Source organism: Sus scrofa, chromosome 6 (assembly GCF_054392235.1).
Source record: "Sus scrofa isolate SSC_HxYL_T2T_F1_AM1 chromosome 6, Sscrofa_HxYL_maternal_Yorkshire_Landrace_v2.0, whole genome shotgun sequence".
NCBI classification, from domain to species: domain Eukaryota; kingdom Metazoa; phylum Chordata; class Mammalia; order Artiodactyla; family Suidae; genus Sus; species Sus scrofa.
Window position 1 is genome coordinate 62,540,328 of NC_139388.1, and position 19,299 is coordinate 62,559,626.

At 47.6% G+C, this 19,299-nt stretch overlaps 1 protein-coding gene across 2 annotated transcripts; it reads right to left on the reverse strand.

Moving 5' to 3' along the window:
* Positions 1 to 850: 850 nt before the first annotated feature.
* LOC100622415 (T cell-interacting, activating receptor on myeloid cells 1) lies at positions 851 to 14,697 on the reverse strand. Of its 2 annotated transcripts, XM_084958870.1 has the most exons (6): positions 14,543 to 14,653; positions 7,432 to 7,467; positions 7,003 to 7,299; positions 6,365 to 6,661; positions 3,241 to 3,382; positions 1,744 to 1,967 (listed from the first exon to the last, which is right to left on the reverse strand). In XM_084958870.1, exons 1-6 carry the CDS (start codon positions 14,574 to 14,576, stop codon positions 1,829 to 1,831), a joined length of 945 nt encoding a protein of 314 aa, XP_084814996.1. In that variant the 5' UTR covers positions 14,577 to 14,653; the 3' UTR covers positions 1,744 to 1,828. The 2 variants fall into 2 exon arrangements, with proteins under 2 accessions (XP_084814997.1, XP_084814996.1); XM_084958871.1 differs by lacking the exons at positions 6,365 to 6,661; positions 7,003 to 7,299; positions 7,432 to 7,467 and adding an exon at positions 11,669 to 11,729 and having other exon boundaries at positions 851 to 1,787; positions 1,929 to 1,967; positions 14,543 to 14,697.
* Positions 14,698 to 19,299: the final 4,602 nt, after the last annotated feature.

A 19,299-nucleotide genomic window follows, 5' to 3' on the forward strand; every position in this document is an offset into this window, starting at 1 on the left:
GAATCGGAGCTCCAGCTGCCGGCCTACACCACAGCCACAGGAACGTGGGATCTGTGCTGTGTCTGCAACCTACACCACAGCTCAAGGCAATGCCAGATCCTTAACACTGAGTGAGGCTAGGGATCGATCCTGCATCCTCATGGATGCTAGTCAGATTCGTTTCTGCTGAGCCACGATGGGAACTCCCTCAGTTGGGTTCTTAATCCACTGTGCCACAGCAGGAACTCCGACACAGAAACTTTAATATTTGAGCATTGCTCATGCAGAGGTATAACATACAGGGACTAGAGGATAAGCAGGAATATCTGTTATACCATAAGCAATGTTTTTCTTACTTTTATTTATTTATTTTTTTGGTCTTTTTTCTTTTTAGGGCCGTACCCACAACATATGGAGGTTCCCAGGCTAGGGGTCGAATCGGAGCTGTAGCTGCTGGCCTATGCCACAGCCACAGCAATGCCAGATCCGAGCCACGTCTGTGACCTACACCACAGCTCATGGCAATGCTGGATCCTTAACCCACTGAGCGAGGCCAGGGATCAAACTTCCAACCTCATGGTTCCTAGTCAGATTCGTTTCTGCTGTGCCACAATGGGAACTCCCTGGTTTTTTTTTTTTTTTACTTTTCCATGGAAGAATAGTTCCTTATAGATGGAAATGCGTGTGCCACTGGTGTGATGCTGAAGTTTTAAGTGGTTTTTAAATTCATTCAGGTGTATCAGGTGAGTCCTTTTTTTTTTTTGTATTTTTTAAAATTTAATTTCACTGGAATATAGTCAACTTACAGTGTTGCATTAGTTTGAAGCAGACAGCAAAGTGAATCAGTCATACAGATACATATACCCATTCTTTTTTTTATTGTATTTTAATTTATTTTTTTATTGTTATTTCCCCCAACACCCTTTTTTCCCCCCACCGTACAGCATGGGGACCCAGTTACACATGCATGTGTACATAACATATATCCATTCTTTTTTTCCATATAGGTGATTACAAACTTTTGAGTAGATTTTCCTGTGCAGTACAGTCTTACTCAGCCATAAAAAAGAATGAAGTCATGCCATTTGCAGCAACATGGGTGGACCTAGAGGTGATCATACTGAGTGAAGTAAGTCAGAGAAGGACAAATATCATAGGATGTCACTCAGATGTGGAATCTACTAAAAACAATAAAAAGCTTATTTAGGAGTTCTGTCGTGGCTCGGTGGTTAACGAATCCAACTGGGAACCATGAGGTTGTGGGTTCGATCCCTGGCCTCGCTCAGTGGGTTGAGGATCCGGCATTGCCGTGAGCTGTGGTGTGGGTTGCAGACGCGGCTCGGATCCCTCTTTGCTGTGGCCCTGGCGTAGGCTGGCAGCTGCATATCTGATTGGACTCCTAGCCTGGGAACCTCCATATGCCACCGGAGCGGCCCAAGAAATGGCAAAAAGGCAAAAAAAGAAAAAGAAAAGAAAAGAAAAGAACTTATTTATAAAACAAATTCACAGATTTCAAAACCAATCGTACAGTTACCATAGGGGAAACTGGGGAGGGAGGAGGAAGAATTGGGAGGGTGGGGATATATATGTAGAGATAGAGATAGATAGATAGATATGGAAGTGTATCTCAGGTGAGTCTTCATGCTCATTCCTGTCCTCTTCCCTGGCGAAGAGGACAGGAAGAGAAAACCATCATCTTGTCCTGGAGGAGCTCTCAGTAGAGCTGAGAATACTGGTTCCCCAGAACAGTCAAGAAGCAGCAGGTCTGTTGATCAAGCAGTCATTGTTTTTGTGGGGACATGCAGGACCTGTGGGTAGAGAAAAATGGGAGGGAGGGAGAGAAGGAATATTATTGTTCACAGGTCCAGACACAGGTTCTCAGCCCACAGGAACAACACCCCATCTCCCCATCTTCTGTGTCTGGGGCTGTTTGAAAAGTATGATGGTACCTGCTTTTTTCTTCTTCCACAATGACTGGGGCTACAGTGCTGTTTAATGGGAAAGGAAAAAAAAGATGGCTCATTCTTCCTGCCATGGACAGAGTAGTCACACATGCTGAAGAAATACCTCCCCCAAGATGCCATCTGTGCTCATCGTAGAGTTTGGTCTTTAAAGAACCCTTTGTTGATGGCCATCAGGCAGGTGAAAAGATGCTCAACATTGCCAATTATCAGAGAAATGCACATCAAAACTCCCATGAGGTATCACCTCACACCAGGGAGAATGGCCATCAGCCAAAGGTCTATAAACAATAAATGCTGGCGAGGGTATGGAGAAAAGGGAACCCTCCTACACTGTTGGTGGGAATGTAAATTGGTACAACCACTATGGAGAACAGTATGGAAGTTCCTTAAAAAACTAAATATAGAACTACCATGTGATCCAGTATTCCCATGCCTGGGCATATGTCTGGACAAAACTTACATTGAAAAAGATACATGCACCCCAGGAGTTCCCGTCATGGCTCAGTAATTAACGAATCCAACTAGGAACCATGAAGTTGCGGGTTCGATCCCTGGCCTTGCTCAGTGGGTTAAGGATCCAGCGTTGACGTGAGCTGTGGTGTAGCTGGTAGACGTAGCTTGGGTCTTGCATTGCTGTGGCTCTGGCATAGGCCAGTGGCTACAGCTCCGATTCGATGCCTAGCCTGGGAACCTCCATATGCCATGGGAGTGGCCCCAGAAATGGCAAAAAGCCAAAAAAAAAAAAAGATACATGCACCCCTATGTTCACTGAAGCACTATTTACTATAGTCAGGCATGGAAGCAACTTAAATGTCCATTGACAGAAGAATGGATAAAGAAGTTGTGGTACATCTACAAAATGGAACATTAGTCAGCCATAAAAAAGAATGAAATGACATCATTTGCAGCAACAGGGATAGACCTAGAGATGATCACACTAAGTGAAATAAGTCAGAGGAAAACAAATATATGCTATCACTCATGTGGGATCTAAAATATGATACAAATGAACTTACTTACAAAATGGAAATGGACTCACAGACACAGAAGACAAACTTAGGGTTACCAAGGGGAAAGGAGGTGGGGAGGGATAAATTAGGAGTGAGGGATTAACAGATACACATGACTGTATATCCAGCAGATAAACAACAAAGACCTCCTGTAGAGCACAGAGAACTATACTCTGCATCTTTTAATAAACCATAGGGGAAAAGAAAAAAAAAAACTGTATCACTACGCCAGCCCATAAAAAGAAGTGCTTAGTTTTTTTTTTGTTTGTTTGTTTGTTTGTTTTTACCTGACTCCTTGTAGAGACTTCTTTTGGCTACACCAGGCTTCGAGCAGCAAAGCCCCAACAGTAACCATAATTATGGCAGCTAGACCCAGGCGGATGAGGTTGCCCATGGTGTAATCCGGGGTTGTGGTACGGGGGGAGGAAGCTAAGAGAGAGACGGGATCAGAAGTGACCATGCCAGCTTATCCCTCGTTCCCAGAGGATCCACCAAGTGTGAATGTCATATGCCCACTTGGTTTTCCTGGCCAGTAGTCAACTGTACCTACCTTAAAGGTGTTTTGTTTTGTTTTGTTTTGTTTGTCTTTGTCTTTTTTTTTAAGGGCCACATCCACGGTGTATGGAAGTTCCCAGGGTAGGGGTCGAATCGGAGCTATAGCTGCCTGCCTACACCACAGCCACAGCATCATGAGATCTGAGCCGCATCTGCGACCTACACCACAGCTCACGTCAACGCTGGATCCCACTGAGCAAGGATCGAACCCGCAACCTCATGGTTCCTAGTCAGAACCATTTATTTCCTTTTTATCGCATTTCCACCCTCCCACATTTTCCTTTTTCCTTTCTTCTGCATATTAAGAATTCATCTTAGGGGAGTTCCCATCATGGTGCAGCGGGAAAGAATCCGACTGGGAACCATGAGGTTGCAGGTTCAATCCCTGGCCTCGCTCAGTGGGTTAAGGATCCAGAATTGCCGTGAGCTCTGGTGTAGGTCACAGACGTGGCTCGTATCTGGCGTTGCTATGTCTGTGGTGTAGGCTGGCAGCTATAGCTCCGAGTAGACCCCTAGCCTGGGAACCTCCATATGCCTCGAGTGCGGCCTTAAAAAACAAAAAAGAAAAAAAAAAGGAATTCATCTTAGGAACAACACTAAAACCCAAAGTTGCTCCACGAAGTGCTGAAATAATTCAGTAGCTTCATCCACAGGGCCCCCCCCCCCCCCCGCCCCATTGCACAAGACTTTATGCAGGCAGCGAGCGTAAGGAAATTTGAGAGAGTTCCCATTGTGGCCCAATGAAAACGAATCTGACTAGGATCCATGAGGATGTGGGTTCGATTCCTAGTCTCTTTCAGTGGGTCGGGGATCTGGCATTGCCGTGAGCTGTGGTGTAGCTCAGATCCCGTGTTGCTGTGGCTCTGGTGCAGGCCAACAGCTACAGCTCTGATTTGACCCCTGGCCTGGGAACCTCCATATGCCCCAGGTGCAACCCTAAACAGCAAAAAATAAATGAATAAAAGTTTTTGAAAAGAGCAAAGAAAATTTGAGGTCAGTAGCTAAGCATCTGGACCATCGTGTGTCTCAGCTTCAGCCAAGAGGGGCTCAAGCTTGCTGTTGGTCCTGCCTCCTGAAGAGAAGGCTGCATTTGCGTCATCCCCGTTCACCCACCCCCTGCTGTCGCAAGGTTCATCTCTAACCCATCAACAGCCTGTTCCCTGAAGGCACTGGGAGAAGTTGGTAATGACACCACCTTGCCCAGGAAGTCCTCTCCGCCTCTGAGCGCTGATCACACAGACCCTGATTTCTCATCATAAAACATTCACTATCATTTCTATGGGGACTCTAAAATAGGGCACAAATGAATCTATCTACAACAGAAACAGACTCACAGACAAAGAGAACAGACTTGTGGTTGCTGGGGGGAGGGAGGAGGGAGTGGGATGGACGGGGAGTTTGGGGCGAGTGATGCAAACGATGACATTTTGAATGGAGAAGCAATGAGATCCTACTGTCCAGCACAGGGAACTGCATCCAATCTCTTGGGATAGACCATGATGGCAGATAGTATAGAGATAGTATAGAAAAAAGTGTGTGTGCGTAAATGTTTGTATATATATATATTCTCCACAATTATATATATATGACTGAATCACTTTGTTGTACTGCAGAAATATCACAACCTTGTAAATCAGCTATACACCAATAAAACGTAAAAAATAATATTGTAAATTAAAAAAAAATTCACATTGAGAACTATGTCTAGATACTCATGTTGCAACAGAAGAAATGGTGGGGGAAAAACTGTAATTGTAATGTATACATGTAAGGATAACCTGACCCCCTTGCTGTACAGTGGGAAAATAAAATTAAAAAAAAAAATTCACTGACTGCATGGGGAGACTCAACCGCATAAGGGAGAATTTAGGTGTTCCCGTCATGGCTCAGTGGTTAACGAATCCGACTAGGAACCATGAGGTTGCAGGTTTGATCCCCAGCACCGTTCAGTGAGTTAAAGATCTGGCATTTCTCTGAGCTGTGGTGTAGGTCGCAGACGCAGCTCGGATCTCCAGTTGCTGTGGCTGTGGCATAGGTGGGCAGGTGCAGGTCGGAATGGACCCCTAGCCTGGGAACCTCCATATGCCATGGGTGCTGGCCCTAGAAAAGACCAAAAAAAGACCAAAAAACAAACAAACAAACAAAAGAATTTACAAAGAAGAGTGCGGGAGTTCCCTGGTGGCATAACCGGTTAAGGATCCAGCGTCACTGCAGCAGCTTGGGTCGCTGCTGTGGTGCCAGTTCCATCCCTGGCCCTGGAACTTCCACATGCCACAGGCCTGGGCAAAAAAAGAAAAAAGAAAAGAAAAAGAAGCACATGTAGTATCCAGTAGAGCAAACTTATGCCAGGAAACATCATCTCAGAATTCAGTCAGTGCCACGAGATGTGAGAAGACCCTGAATCCGCTACAGTACAGGAGAGGTGGTGGGAATACCACTTGCTGAGAACAACAATTGTTATTGTTGATAAAATCATTATCGTCAGGATAAACCAAAACCTTAAGGCACGCAGAGAATGGGAGAAAGGAATCCGATGATGGTGGCATTGATAATTTTGAAGAAAAGCCTGAGAAACTGACCACCAGTGCATAAGCACAAAACGAGCAGAGGATGGAGTTCCCTGGTGGCTCAGTGGGTTAAGGGTCCAGCATTGTCACTGCTGTGGCTTGGGTCACATCCCTGGCCCTGGAATTCCCACATGCCACAGGAGGAAGAAAAAAAAAATAAAAGAGTAGAAAGCAGGAAAGGAAAAAATATTAAAAAGAGATTATACAAATGATTAGAAATGAGAATCCAAGGTTGATAAGTCTGTCACTTTTTTTTTTTTTTAAGTCTTCAACTTATGCAAAACCTTACCCGCCACCCAGATCTCCAGGCTATTACTGGGTTGTGAGGCCAGGAAAGGGGCCCTCCTCTGGTAGTAGACGCAGCTGTAGTTGCCCGTGTCTTTGACCTTGACATTCTGAAGGGAAAAGTCTGTCTCCCTCCCTGCTGGGATTCGGAGCTGGACGGGCACCGAGGTGCCCGCCTTCAGCAGAGCAAACGTCATAATCCCGGTCCCAGAGTCTGGCCTCTGGCACTGCAGGGTCACCTGTTCTCCTTCAGTGGCCACACCCGCTTGGTGGGCTTGGAGGGAGGGTTTAGGTAAATACCCTGAAAGAGAAGGAGGCTCAGGGGTCATGGGGAGAAGCCTTGGGTCCCCCTTTCGCCCTGATCTCCTGGCAGGGGCTTCTCGTGGGGGGTGGGGTGACAGACACCTGCTCTCACCCTCTCTACTCAACTCCAGGAAGGAGGCTGCCCCCCCCCCCAAAAAAAAAGCCCTGGATAGAACCACCATGATTGTGCTGTTCCTGCCTTTCTCCGCGCCCCCTCCCCAGCTACACTCAGGTGAGATTCCCCCGCCCCCGCCCAGCCCCTCCCCTCTTCTGCTTCCTCCCTTGTCCCCCACCCCTAGGAAGACCCTGCGTCATTCTGAGGCACCCCCCTCTCCTCACCCGTCACCAGGAGAAGCAGGGCCTCGCTGGGCTGTGAAGCCAGGTGGGGGTGGCCCTTCCTGTGGTATTCGCAGGTGTACTCGCCAGCATCCCTGCTCCTCACAGCAGTCAGGGGAAACTCAGCCCAGCCCTCGCCCTCCATGGAGTCAGGTGGCTGCAAGAGCCCCAAGACATCGCCCCCCTTTCTGAGAGCAAAGTTGACGTCCTTGGTCGGAGCCCAGCACTGCAGGCTCACGTTGCTCAGGGCAGGGACCACGGAGCTGGGCCAGGCACGGAGGGAGGGCTTGGGGAGGGGCCCTGGAAGGAGGCAGAGCTCAGGACTGGAGGTGCCAGCTCACCTGCCCTCAGGACACCCAGGTAGAAGGGAGAGGGAAGTGGGGCCTGGGGAGTGAAGGATCGGGGTGGGGGAGTTTAGGAAGAAACACTCACCATCTCTCCCTGTGTCCCTCTGGCCAAGACACAGCCCTGCAAAGAATGGTCCCTGAGACCCAGGCGCCAGTGGGAGCCCACGTGGTTGCCCTCCTGGTCCCTGAGGGGTGTCCAGGGCTCCTGCACTTGGAAGTTCTCGCTTCCCCATGCCGGACTCAGGCTCCCGCTCTGCTCTCAGCTCCTGCATCCCTTCTCCCAGAGGCTCTCCTGTGCTGTGGTCAGCTCCCAGCTGTCAGGCCCTTTCTCAGTTCCACAAAATCCCATGAACCCTCCTAGTTTCTCCTTCTCCCTGAACCACTCTTAGTCCTGCATTTCTTTCTTTCTTCCTTTCTTTCTTTCTTTCTTTCTTTCTTTCTTTCTTTCTTTCTTTCTTTCTTTCTTTCTTTCTTTCTTTCTTTCTTTCTTTCTCCTTCCTTCCTTCCTTCCTTCCTTCCTTCCTTCCTTCCTTCCTTCCTTCCTTCCTTCCTTCCTTTCTGTCTTTTTGCCATTTCTTGGGCCGCTCCGACAGCATATGGAGATTCCCAGGCTAGGGGTCCAATCAGAGCTGTAGCCACCGGCCTACACCAGAGCCACAGCAACATGGTATCCGAGCTGCATCTGCAACCTACACCACAGCTCACGGCAACGCCGGATCCTTAACCCACTGAGTGAGGCCCGGGATCGAATCCGCAACCTCATGGTTCCTAGTCGGATCCGTTAATCACTGAGCCACAATGGGGACTCTCAGTCCTGCATGTTCTAGTTTCTAGCTTCCCCTACCTGGCTTTGGAGGCAGGAACCGTGAGAGAGATGGGGGAAGGGTGGGTCATGGGGGTGACCTTGACCCACCTGTGATGTTATCTGAGGCTCTAGGCTGACCTTGCGTCTGTGGACTGTCTGATCTGTGAGAGCAGGTCCACCGCCTAAAGCTTATTTGGTGCCTTGCGTGATGTGAAGTAAGATAGAACCCGCTGGTTGTGATTGCTTTTTTCTTTTTTCTTTTTTTTTTAGGGCTGCACCCACAGCATATGGAGATTCCCAGGCTAGGGGGTCTAATCAGAGCTACAGCTCCCAGCCTACACCACAGCCACAGCAACAAGGGATCTGAGCTGCATCTTCGACCTCCACGCCATGGATATCAACAGCTGTCATGGACATCAACAGCTCACGCCAACGTCAGATCCTTAACCCACTGAGCGAGGCCGGGGATCGAACCCGCAACCTCATGGTTGCTAGTTGGATTTGTTTCCACTGCTAGTTGGATTTGAGTTCCATGACGGGAACTCTGCCTGGCTGTAATTTCTTAAGAGCGTTCATAGAAGCCTCTCTCCCTTACACCATGGGAGACTCAAGGTGTCACCACCTGTGACACCTGGAGGGCGGGGCTCTGTGCAGTCCCCCTCAGCATCCCCTGTCTACACTGTAGACCTCATCAGGGGCTCGTTGACTGTCTCATCCGTGCCTCAGTGTAAACATGACTCAGGGAGATTTTTACAAGGCTGTGAAAAGACACAACTTTGCCAAAACTCTCTCCACCTTTCGCCCACCCAGAAAAGCCCAGGTCCAAGCCTCACCATAGTCACCACCACCCATTTGGTTGATACAGGTTGGCTCAAAGGTGGAGCAAACCTGTCAGTAGAAAGGGACCGTTAAGGCAGCCATAGCCGTTCCTCTGAAAAGTTTCTGACCCTGTCTTGGCCATGATCTCTTTCATCTAGTGAAAGACAGGACAGGCTCGGAGCCCTGAAACAGTTCTCAAAAATTCCAAATGGCTCTTCCAGGAATGAGAAGACATCCATCCTAACCCTGTCCCACATACTGCTGCGTGTGCCAGACACTCCAGCTCAGTTTTGCACTTAACTCTGCACATCCCGCACCCCTGGGACCTGTTGGAAAGTCCAGTGTACAGACCCCACCACAAAAGCATTGAATCTCAATCACTCAGAATAGGGCTCCAACACCAGATGTTCGAAATCTCCCAGGTTACACACGTATGGAGCCAGGGTGGAGAACGCCCGCTTTCACTGAACCTGGAGAAACCTTTCTCAAGACCGTCACACAGGTGTTTAAAATCGCTTGGCTTAGGAGTTCCTGTCATGGCGCAGTAGTTAACGAATTCGACTAGGAACCATGAGGTTGGGGGTTCGATCCCTGGCCTCGCTCAGTGGGTTAAGGATCTGGTGTTGCCGTGAGCTGTGGTGTAGGTTGCAGATGCGGCTCGGATCCCGCATTGCTGTGGCTCTGGCATAGGCCAGTGGCTACAGCTCCGATTGGACTCCTAGCCTGGGAACCTCCATATGCCACGGGAAGCAGCCATAGAAAAGGCAAAAAGCCAAAAAATAAATAAATAAAATAAAATCACTTGGCTTACCAAGATGTGGAAGCACCTAAGTGTCCATTGAAAGACAGGTGAATATAAAGATGTGGGGTGTGTATACACGCACACACACACACACACACACACACACACACACACACACAGAGGAATATTATGCAGCCATAAAAAAGAATGAAATAATGCCATTTGCATCAATATGGTTGGACCTAAAGATGATCATACGAATTGAAGTCAGAAAAAGACAAATATGATATCCCTCACATGTGGCATCTAAAAAGATGATACAGACGAACTTATTTACAAAACAGAAACAGACATAGAAAACATGGTTTCCAGAGGATAGAGGGGAGGGAGGGATGAATTAGGAGTTTGGGATTAACAGATGCACACAACTATATATAAAATAGGTAACCAACAAGGACCTCCTGAATAGCACAGGGAACTATATTCAATATCTTGCAATAACTTAGAATGGAAAATAATCTGAAAAAGAATATATATATATACACGCATACACATATATATACATATATACATACATATGTATGTATGTAGAAACTTAAAAATATATTAAACATTAAATACATTAAATTAATATATATTAAATATATTTAAATATAAATATGTTTCAGGTTATATAAAAAATCTGGAAAAGATCACATATACATATATATGTGTGCATGTGTGTGTGTATCGCTTGCTGTGCATCTGAAACTCGCCCAGTGTTGTACAGCAATACTTAAGAAATCAATTGACTTAGAAACTTCCAAGTGAGAGTGATTACATACATTTCTGAGTGCTGACATCTCTTTCAAATTAGTAGCAAGCCTGTTCACTAACATCATTGTAAGAAAGAATCTTTTTTTTGTCCACGGCATATGGAGGTTTCCAGGCTAGGGGTCCAATCGGAGCTGCACCTGCCAGCCTACACCACAGCCACAGCAATGTGGGATCTGAGCTGTGTCTGTGACTTACACCAGCGCTCACGGCGATGCCAGATCCTTAACCCACTGAGTGAAGCCAGGAATCAAACCCGCATCGTCATGGATACTAGTTGGGTTCATTACCTCTGAGCCACAATGGGGACTCCGTTTGAAAGAGATGGATTCACCTCAGCAGATATTGGTCAGGTCTGTGGTTTCTAAGAGGTTTCCTCTTTTTCCCCTGCATGGACTGAACCGTTTTGTGTCTTAGTAATGAAAGGAGGAAGTGACCAGGCCTTTGTGCTAAAATTGTGTGGGCCCATCAAAAATACCATGTTTCATGGTTTGAAAGAGCAAAGAAATAAATAACCAAAAGGTGAAAATCCCAAGTGTCCATCAAAGGATAAACGGATAAACAAAATGTATACACATAATGGAATACTCTTTAGCCATAAAAAAGGAAGGAAGTTCTGATACATGTGACAGTGTGGATGGACCTTGTAAATATTAGGCGAATGTTGGGGGGTTCCCATCGTGGCTCAGTGGAAAAGAATCTGATAGCATTCATGGGGACGCAGGTTTGATCCTTGGCCCCACTCAGTGGGTTAAGGATCCAGCATTGCCATGAGCTGTCGTGTAGATTGCAGATGTGGCTCAGATCTGATGTGGCTGTGGCTATGCTGTAGGTCAGCGGCTACAGCTCCAATTGGACCCCTAGTCTTGGAACCTCTGTACTGCTGTGGGAGGGAGGGAGGCCCTAAAAAGCCAAAAAGAAGAAAAAAAATATATATATATATATGTAGTGAGTTCCCGCTGTGGCACAGTGGGTTAAGGATCCAGCATTGCTGCAGTGTGTTGTAGGTTGCAGCTATGGCTCAGATTTGATCCCAGCCTGGAACTTCCATATGCCGCAGGTATGGCTGAAAAAGAAAAACAAACCCAAAATACAACAACAACAACAAAAAAACCCAAACAAATACTGTATGGTTCCACTTACATCGGGTACCTAGAACAGGCAAATTCATGGAGACAGAAAGTGGAGTAGAGGTCACCAGGGGCTGGGGAGAAAGAGGAAACGGGTTATTGGTTAACAAGTACGGGTTGTGTTGGGGATGCTGAAAAGGTTTCCGGTGATGGTTGCACAACGTTGCGAATGCCGCTGAAACACATACTTAAAGGTGGATAAAAGGAGAAAGTTTTAAAAGGTGAGGAGTTCCCGTTATGGCTCATTGGTTAATGAACCCAACTAGGAACCATGAGGATACAGGTTCCATCCCTGGCCTCACTCGGGGGGTTAAGGATCCGGCATTGCCATGAGCTGTGGTGTAGACCACAGACATGGCTCAGATCTGGCGTTGCTGTGGCTGTGGTGTAGGTTGGCAGCTGCAGCTCCCATTCGACCCCTGGCCTGGGAACCTCCATATGCTGCAGGAGCGGCCCTAAAAAGCAAAAAATCTAAAAATTAAATAAAATAAAAGTTAAAAGGTGAAAATTTCTGGAAAGGGAGTTCCCATTTGACTCAGCAGGTTGATAAGCCAACCAGGATCCATGAGGACGCAGGTGCGATTCCTGGCCTCGCTCCGTGGGTTGAGGATCTGGTGTTGATGCAAGCGGTGCTGTGGGGTGAGGATGTGACTCGGATCTGGTGTTGCTGTGGCTGGGGTGTAGACTGGCGGCTGCAGCTCTGAGTACAGCCGTGAGTATGGCGCTAAAAAGACCACAAAAAAAAAAAAAAAAGAGTTCTCTGGAAGGAATTGTTCATGGAACAAGCCTAACCAAGTCAGAGTGAGAAATGATAAAAGGAATAAGAAACATTTTTTAAAAAGCATTTATTGAGCATGGACTGTGTATATATATGCCTCACGCTGTGCATACCTGAACTTAATAGAGAAGCTAACCCTGAAAGCAGAGGAAACTTAAATATTTCCAAGGTCCCATAAATAGTGTGTGCAGGAGAAAAGTCTTTTTTTTTTTTTGCTTTTTTTAGGGCAACACCCACAGCATACGGGGATTCCCTGGCTAGGGTTCCGATTGGAGTTGCAGCTGCCAGCCTGTGCCACAGCCACAGCAACGCCAGATCCAAGCTGCGACCTACACCACAGCTCACAGCAATGCCGGATCCTTCACCCACTGAGCGAGGCCAGGGATCGAACCCACAACTTTGTGGCTCCTCATCGGATTCATTTCCACTGCACCAGGACGGGAGCTCCAGGAGATGAGTCTTTATAACGTGCTGTCTCCCAGCAGTTGCTTCTGAAAACATGACTAGATGGGACTTTCTAAAACAAGCCTCTGTGTTATCACCGATGTGGCTCGGGTTGCTGCTGTGACGCAGGTTGAGTCTCTGGCAAACAAACGGGGACTGTTTGGCCGTAGGCATGGCCAACAAACAAATAATAAAAAAAAAAAAAAAAAAAAAAAAAAAGATAGCCTCTAAAATCACTCAGTTGGTCAATCAAGCCTCTGAGTAAGAAACACTCTGTGGAGCAGTTGGGTTTTGAGATCAGAAAATTCCGGGGACAGGAGAAAGCCAAGGGCAGAGGACCACACCGAGGCAAGCTCTCCTCTCCAGATGTCTTATGAACATCTAGCTTTCTTGGTTTCTGGAAATACTCATTTGGTGATGCATCCTCCCTCTGTAGCCGGGGACCTTCTGAACCACTTCTCTTTGACCTCCTTGGGCTTTTTCCAACCCCAGGTCCTTCAAACACACCCAGGATGCTTCCATACCCAAGACCCCACGCATGTGTCCCTCTTAATTCAGCATCATGGCTGAGCGGAAACCGCATTTTTGGAGCTAGACGGTTCCGGGTGGAACTGAGCTTCCCTGCCTATCACCTATGTGGTCTGAAGTCATTTTGCAAGCTCAGATTTGGTTGCTAAGCTACAAAAGTAGACCTGATTGTCTCTTTTGTAGAGTTGTTGGTTGGTTGGCTGGTTGGTTTTGGAGGATTGGGATGGTGTTTCCCAAACGTGGAGTATATCTCACTGGTGTTCCAGGTGATGGTTTTAGGTAGAAGGAAGGATGACTAAAGCAGTGCATGATGGGAGTTCCTCCTGTGGTGCATCAGGATGGGTGGCTCAGTAGTGCCAGGAGGCAGGTTCGATCCCCACCGTAGGTTAAAGGATCCAGCGTTGCCACAACGAGGCATGGGTCACAACTGCAGCTTGGATCTGACCCCTGGCCCAGGAATTCCTTGTGCTCAGGGGCAGCCAAAAAAGGACAAAAGGGGAAAAAAAAAAAAAGCATTTCATGACAGCGTGCACTAAGCACCCACACAGTATCTTTGATTATATCAGCAAGAAAACCTATTTGACATTCACTTTTTTTTTTTTTGTCTTTTTGCTTTTTCTAGGGCCACTTCCCATGGCATATGGAGGTTCCCAGGCTAGGGGTCTAATCGGAGCTGTAGCCAGGATCTGAGCCACGTCTGCGACCTTATACCACAGCTCACGGCAACACCAGATCCTTAACCCACGGAGCAAGGCCAGGGATCGAACCTGCAACCTCATGGTTCCTAGTCGGATTCATTCACCGCTGCGCCACGACGGGAACTCCCTTGACACTCATTTCTAATATAGCTTGATCATGGTTTTACAGCAAAGAAAGAATAGGTTCTAGCGTAAATATTCTTCTTTAAGCCAGAAGTCTGAGTCGGATGATGAAAAGCATGAACCCAGTAAAGCCTTCGGCACAAATCACCCATTTGAACCCAGAGGAATTTGCAGTCAGCAAGATTTCTGATATATAATGTGCATGCAGCAACCCAAGCTGCTGTCCTTATCTCTCTTCCCCGTCCCAGTCCAAACGTCTCACCAACTGTGTTATTTTCCACAGTCTCAATGCACCGCCCTGCCCTGCGACACTTACTGAAACAGAACAGGGACAGCAGTTCAGGAATCATCGTGGCATGTCAGTCCGTCCAGGGTCTTTCTGCAGTTTTGCAGCCGCCGAAGGGAGACAAGCGGGTATGATCACAGCCTCGCCCCTCTTGCACCGCAGTGTGGGCAGGAACACTTTCCCCTTGATGTTTCAGGTTCCTCTTCTGACCTTCCTTCTGGAAACACGTTGATTGCAACATGTTTCTCCCACAAGAAGCAGGCGGCTTGTGGAAAACCCTCATTTGTCTCAGATTTCAGGCATCAAGTAGGGAACCCTCCAATTGCCTAAGGCTTGAAAGCCTGGGGGATTCCTACCGAGGAGATGAATGCACTTTCTGTGTTGAGGATATTGGAAATCCTGGGCAAACATCCACGTTGGTAGATGGGCTAAGAATGAGGCACTCTTGCCCAATGGATCTTCCACTAAGTGAAGCAGAGAGTTCAGTTGCCAGAGTAGACGCATAGAACCCAGAGAGCAAGGTGTGTTGCAAGAAAATGATACAATGTAACAGCGATAGACCCTCATCTGTCAGTATGGGGGGGGCGGAGTTGGGGGGCTGGTTCCGAACCCCTGCGTGCCTACCAAAGTCCAAAGATGCTTAGTTTCCATAGTCGCCCCCCTGCATCAGCGGGTTCTACATCCACAGATTCAACCAACCACGGATCGTGTATTAAGTTTGTCATGCATGGTTGAATCTGCCAATGGGGACCCCTTAGGTAAGGCAAGCTGGAGTTCCCTGGTGGCTCAGCAGCTTAAGGATCTGGCATTGCCACTTCTGTGGCTCTGGTGTGATCCCTGGCCCTGGGAACTTCTGCATGCTGCAGGTGCAGCTAAAGGAGGGAAAAGAAAAAAAGGGGGGGGCGGGCTGATTGTATATTTTATTGAAAAAATATCCGTATACAAGTGGACCGTACAGTTCAAACCTGTGCTGTTCAAGGGTCAACTGTATATAGCGTTAAAATGAGCATTAAATGCATCCCAGGCAGGAGTTCCCATTATGGTGCAGCGGAAATGAATCCGACTAAGAACCATGAGGTTGCGGGTTTGATCCCAGGCCTCGCTCAAGGGGTTAAGGATCCGCGAGCTGTGGTGTAGACTGCAGACAAATCTCAGAACTGGTGTTGCTATGGCAGCAGTGTAGGCCAGCAGCTGCAGCTCCAATTCGACCCCTAGCCTGGGAACCTCCATGTGCCGCATGAGCGGCCCTAAAAAGCAAAAAAAAAAAAAAAAAAATCCCAGGCATATGCCCCAATATTCGCCCCTTTGTAAGGGCTGCATGGCTGGGCTTTTCTTTCTTGGGTCAGAAACCACAATCGTGTTCACAAAACACCTCAGAACCAGGAAACCCAAAATGAATGCTTGGCTGGGCTTTTTTTTGCCCTGATGGTCATGTTTGTATATTCTTGCTACAGTGCCAGCCCTCTGGGGTCTCACAGGACCAAGTGTCAGTCACTGCTTTTATGTTTACCAGTAAACAGTGCTGGAGTTCTGTCATGGTGCAGTGGTTAATGAATCTGACTAGGAACCATGAGGTTGCAGGTTCGATCCCTGGACTTGCTCAGTGGGTTAAGGATCCGGCATTGCTGTGAGCTGTAGTGTAGGTCGCAGACGCAGCTCAGATCCTGTGTTGCTGTGGCTCTGGCGTAGGCCGGTGGCTACAGCTCCGATTGGACCCCTAGCCTGGGAACCTCCACATGCCACGGGAGCGGCCCAAGAAATGTCAAAAAGACATAAATAAATAAATAAAAAATAACAGTGCTGATGAGCTGGTACAAACCTCTCCCAGTGCTCCTTGGACCAAGGGTAACAAACAATGCTGTTGATCTGTGTGTTTGATTCCATGACCAGGGGAGGTGCCATGGGGGTACGTCTTAACGTCAGCAAAATACCTTAAACCAGTTCCTGCTGGAATCAACCCTCCTAGCACACCCCTCAAATAATTATACACAGATAGCTCATAGGTTCTTTGGGATTTGCAGTGATTTTGTGAAGCCGTGGTCTCTGCATTTAAAGCCATTTTTTCTTCTGGAAGTGTCCTAACAGGCTCTTACTTAGCCAGGGTGTCCCAAGAAAATGAAATTGTCAGCAGGTCCAAAACTGTAGCTTCTGTTTCCTTTTCCTCTATCTCCATTTACTGAGTTGCCCTCATGGATTCTTTTTTTTTTTTTTGGTCTTTTGTCTTTTTAGGGTCACACCCACAGCAGATGGAGGTGGAGGTTCCCAGGCTAGGGATCCGATCAGAGCTGTAGCCGCCAGCCTGTGCCACGGTCAACATGGGATCTGACCCGTGTCTGCGACCTACACCACAGCTCACGGTAACGCCGGATCCTTAACCCGCTGAGCAAGGCCAGGGATTGAACCTGTGTCCTCATGGATCCTAGTCAGGCTTGTTAACCACTGAGCCACGATGGGAACTCCCACCCCTCACTGATTTTTGTCTCCAGGAAGGAAACTCTGACTTAGCAGTTAAAAGTATGTAAATCCCATGGAGTTCCCGTTGCGACTCAGCAGTAATGAACCTGACTAGTATCCAAGAGGACACAGGTTCGATCCCTAGCCCCACTCAGTTAAGAATCCAGCGTTGCCGTGAGCTGCAGTGTAGATCGCAAATGCAGCATGGATCCTGCATTGTTGTGGCTGTGGTGTAGTCGGCAGCTACAGCTCCAATTTGACCCCTAGCCTGGGAACTTCCGTGTGCCATGGGCGTGGCCCTTAAAAAAAAAGTAAATCTCAATGTACCTACATTTTGACTGATGTGCCAGCTTCACCATACAGGTGAGAACCCATGTGCTTGCTGCCAGATTGTATTTGGTGAAATTTCTTTGGGCCGAATTAATAAGATATGGAAATTAAGGTGTAGGGAGGTAGGTTCCTTTGCTAAAAGACAAAGAAGTAGGAGAAGCAGGTACAAGAATTAGAACCCAGCTATATCTGTCTCAAAAGCTTCATCTGTTTCCTTTCCAGAAAATCATTCGAAGCCCCCCACCCCCCATCTCACCGCATGTGAAGATGTTTCTTTGGGCAGACGGAAGAGTCTGAATGATCCTTTTGCTGTGTGACGGTACCTATTGCTCTGTTACAACATCCCCACAAACTCAGTGGTTAAGCAACATATATTTATTGTTGCGTAGTTTCTGTGGGCCAAGAATGTGGGCACAACTCAGCAGGGTTCTGTAGGAGCTGAAATCAAGGTGTGATCATAGGATTCTCGTACAGAGAGACAGGACACCCAGGCTTTGTGCCAGGAAGCAGTGTTTATTTGTGTCGGCACTGGCTCAGCAGATTCATACCCAAGGGCTGAGCCCCTAATGCAGCAGGATGCTGTCTTATATACCCTCTGTTTTTCCTGTTGCACTTTGGTTCCTTTGTCCCCCTTATAAGAGAACATGCATTCTGTAAATTCTGGTTGCATGGGCTCCGTTACAAAGTTGCACATGGATACTGATGGCATCTTGTGGCTGCAGAGTCACACATGTGCACACAGATGCTGGTTATGCCACGTTGCCTTCCCTTTGTTCTGGGAGGGCCCTTCCCACCGCATCAGCCAGGACTGTGGGCTAGTCTGAAAGCTCAGGAGGCGAGGGATCCACGTCTGAATTACAGTGTGAGTCTGACACTCACGACCCAGAATTGGCACAGGGTAAGGGCCCAGTTCCCATCATACTGCCCTCATTTAATTTTTAATTTTTATTTTCTTTTTTGTCTTTTTAGGGCCACACTAGCAGCATGTGGAGGTTCCCAGGCTCGGGGTCACATTGGAGCTGTAGCTGTTGGCCTACACCACAGCCATAGCAAATGCCAGATCGGAGCCGCATCTGCGACCTACACTACAGCTCACCGCAACGCCAGATCCTTAACCCACTGAGTGAGGCCAGGGATCAAACCCGCAACCTCCTGGTTCCTGGTTGGATTCGTTTCCTCTGTGCCATGACGGGAAGTCCAAAGATTTTTTTTTTTATTTTAAAATTAAGGTATAGGAGTTCCTGTTGTGGCGCAGTGGTTAACGAATCTGACTAGGAACCATGAGGTTGCGGGTTCGATCCCTGGCCTTGTTCAGTGGGTTAAGGATCCGGCATTGCTGTGAGCTGTGGGGTAGGTTGCAGACATGGCTCGGATCTGGTGTTGCTGTGGCTGTGGTGTAGGCCGGTTGCTATAGCTCCAATTAGACCCCCAGCCTGGGAACTCCATATGCCGCAGGTATGGCCCTGAAAAACAAATAAATAAATAAATATAGTTGATTAATGGCATTCTCGTTGTGGCTCAGCAGGTTACAAACCCGACTAGTATACATGAGGATGCAGGTTTGATCCCTGGCCTCGCTCAGTGGGTTAAGGATCTGGTGTTGCTATGAGCGGCAGTGTAAGTTGCACTCAGATAAGGCTCAGATCCCACATTGCTGTGGCTGCGGTGTAGGCTGGCAGCTGCAGCTCCAATTCGACCCCTAGCCTGGGAACTTCTACATGCCGCAGGTGCAGCCCTAAAAAGCAAAAAAAAAAAAAAAAAAAAAAAAACGTGTGCGTGTGTGTGTGTGTGTGTGTATACACAGTTGATTTACAGTGTTGTCCCAACTTCTGCTGTACAGCAAAGTGGCTCAGTTATACATATATACACACATTCTTTTTTTTTTTTTTTTTTGTCTTTTTGCCATATTCTTGGGCCGATCTCGAGGCATATGGAGGTTCCCAGGCTAGGGGTTGAATCGGAGCTGTAGCCACCAGTCTACGCCAGAGCCACAGCAAAGCTGG

Coding starts and splice junctions, on each gene's coding strand:
- LOC100622415 (XM_084958870.1), bottom strand. CDS start 14,576: ATGATTCCTGAACTGCTGTCCCTGTTCTGTTTCA. Junction 3,383..6,364: donor CCTGGAGATCTGGGTGGCGG/GTAAGGTTTTGC, acceptor TCTCTCTCTTAG/CTTCCTCCCCCCGTACCACA. Junction 1,968..3,240: donor AAGTCTCTACAAGGAGTCAG/GTAAAAACAAAC, acceptor CCCATTAAACAG/CACTGTAGCCCCAGTCATTG.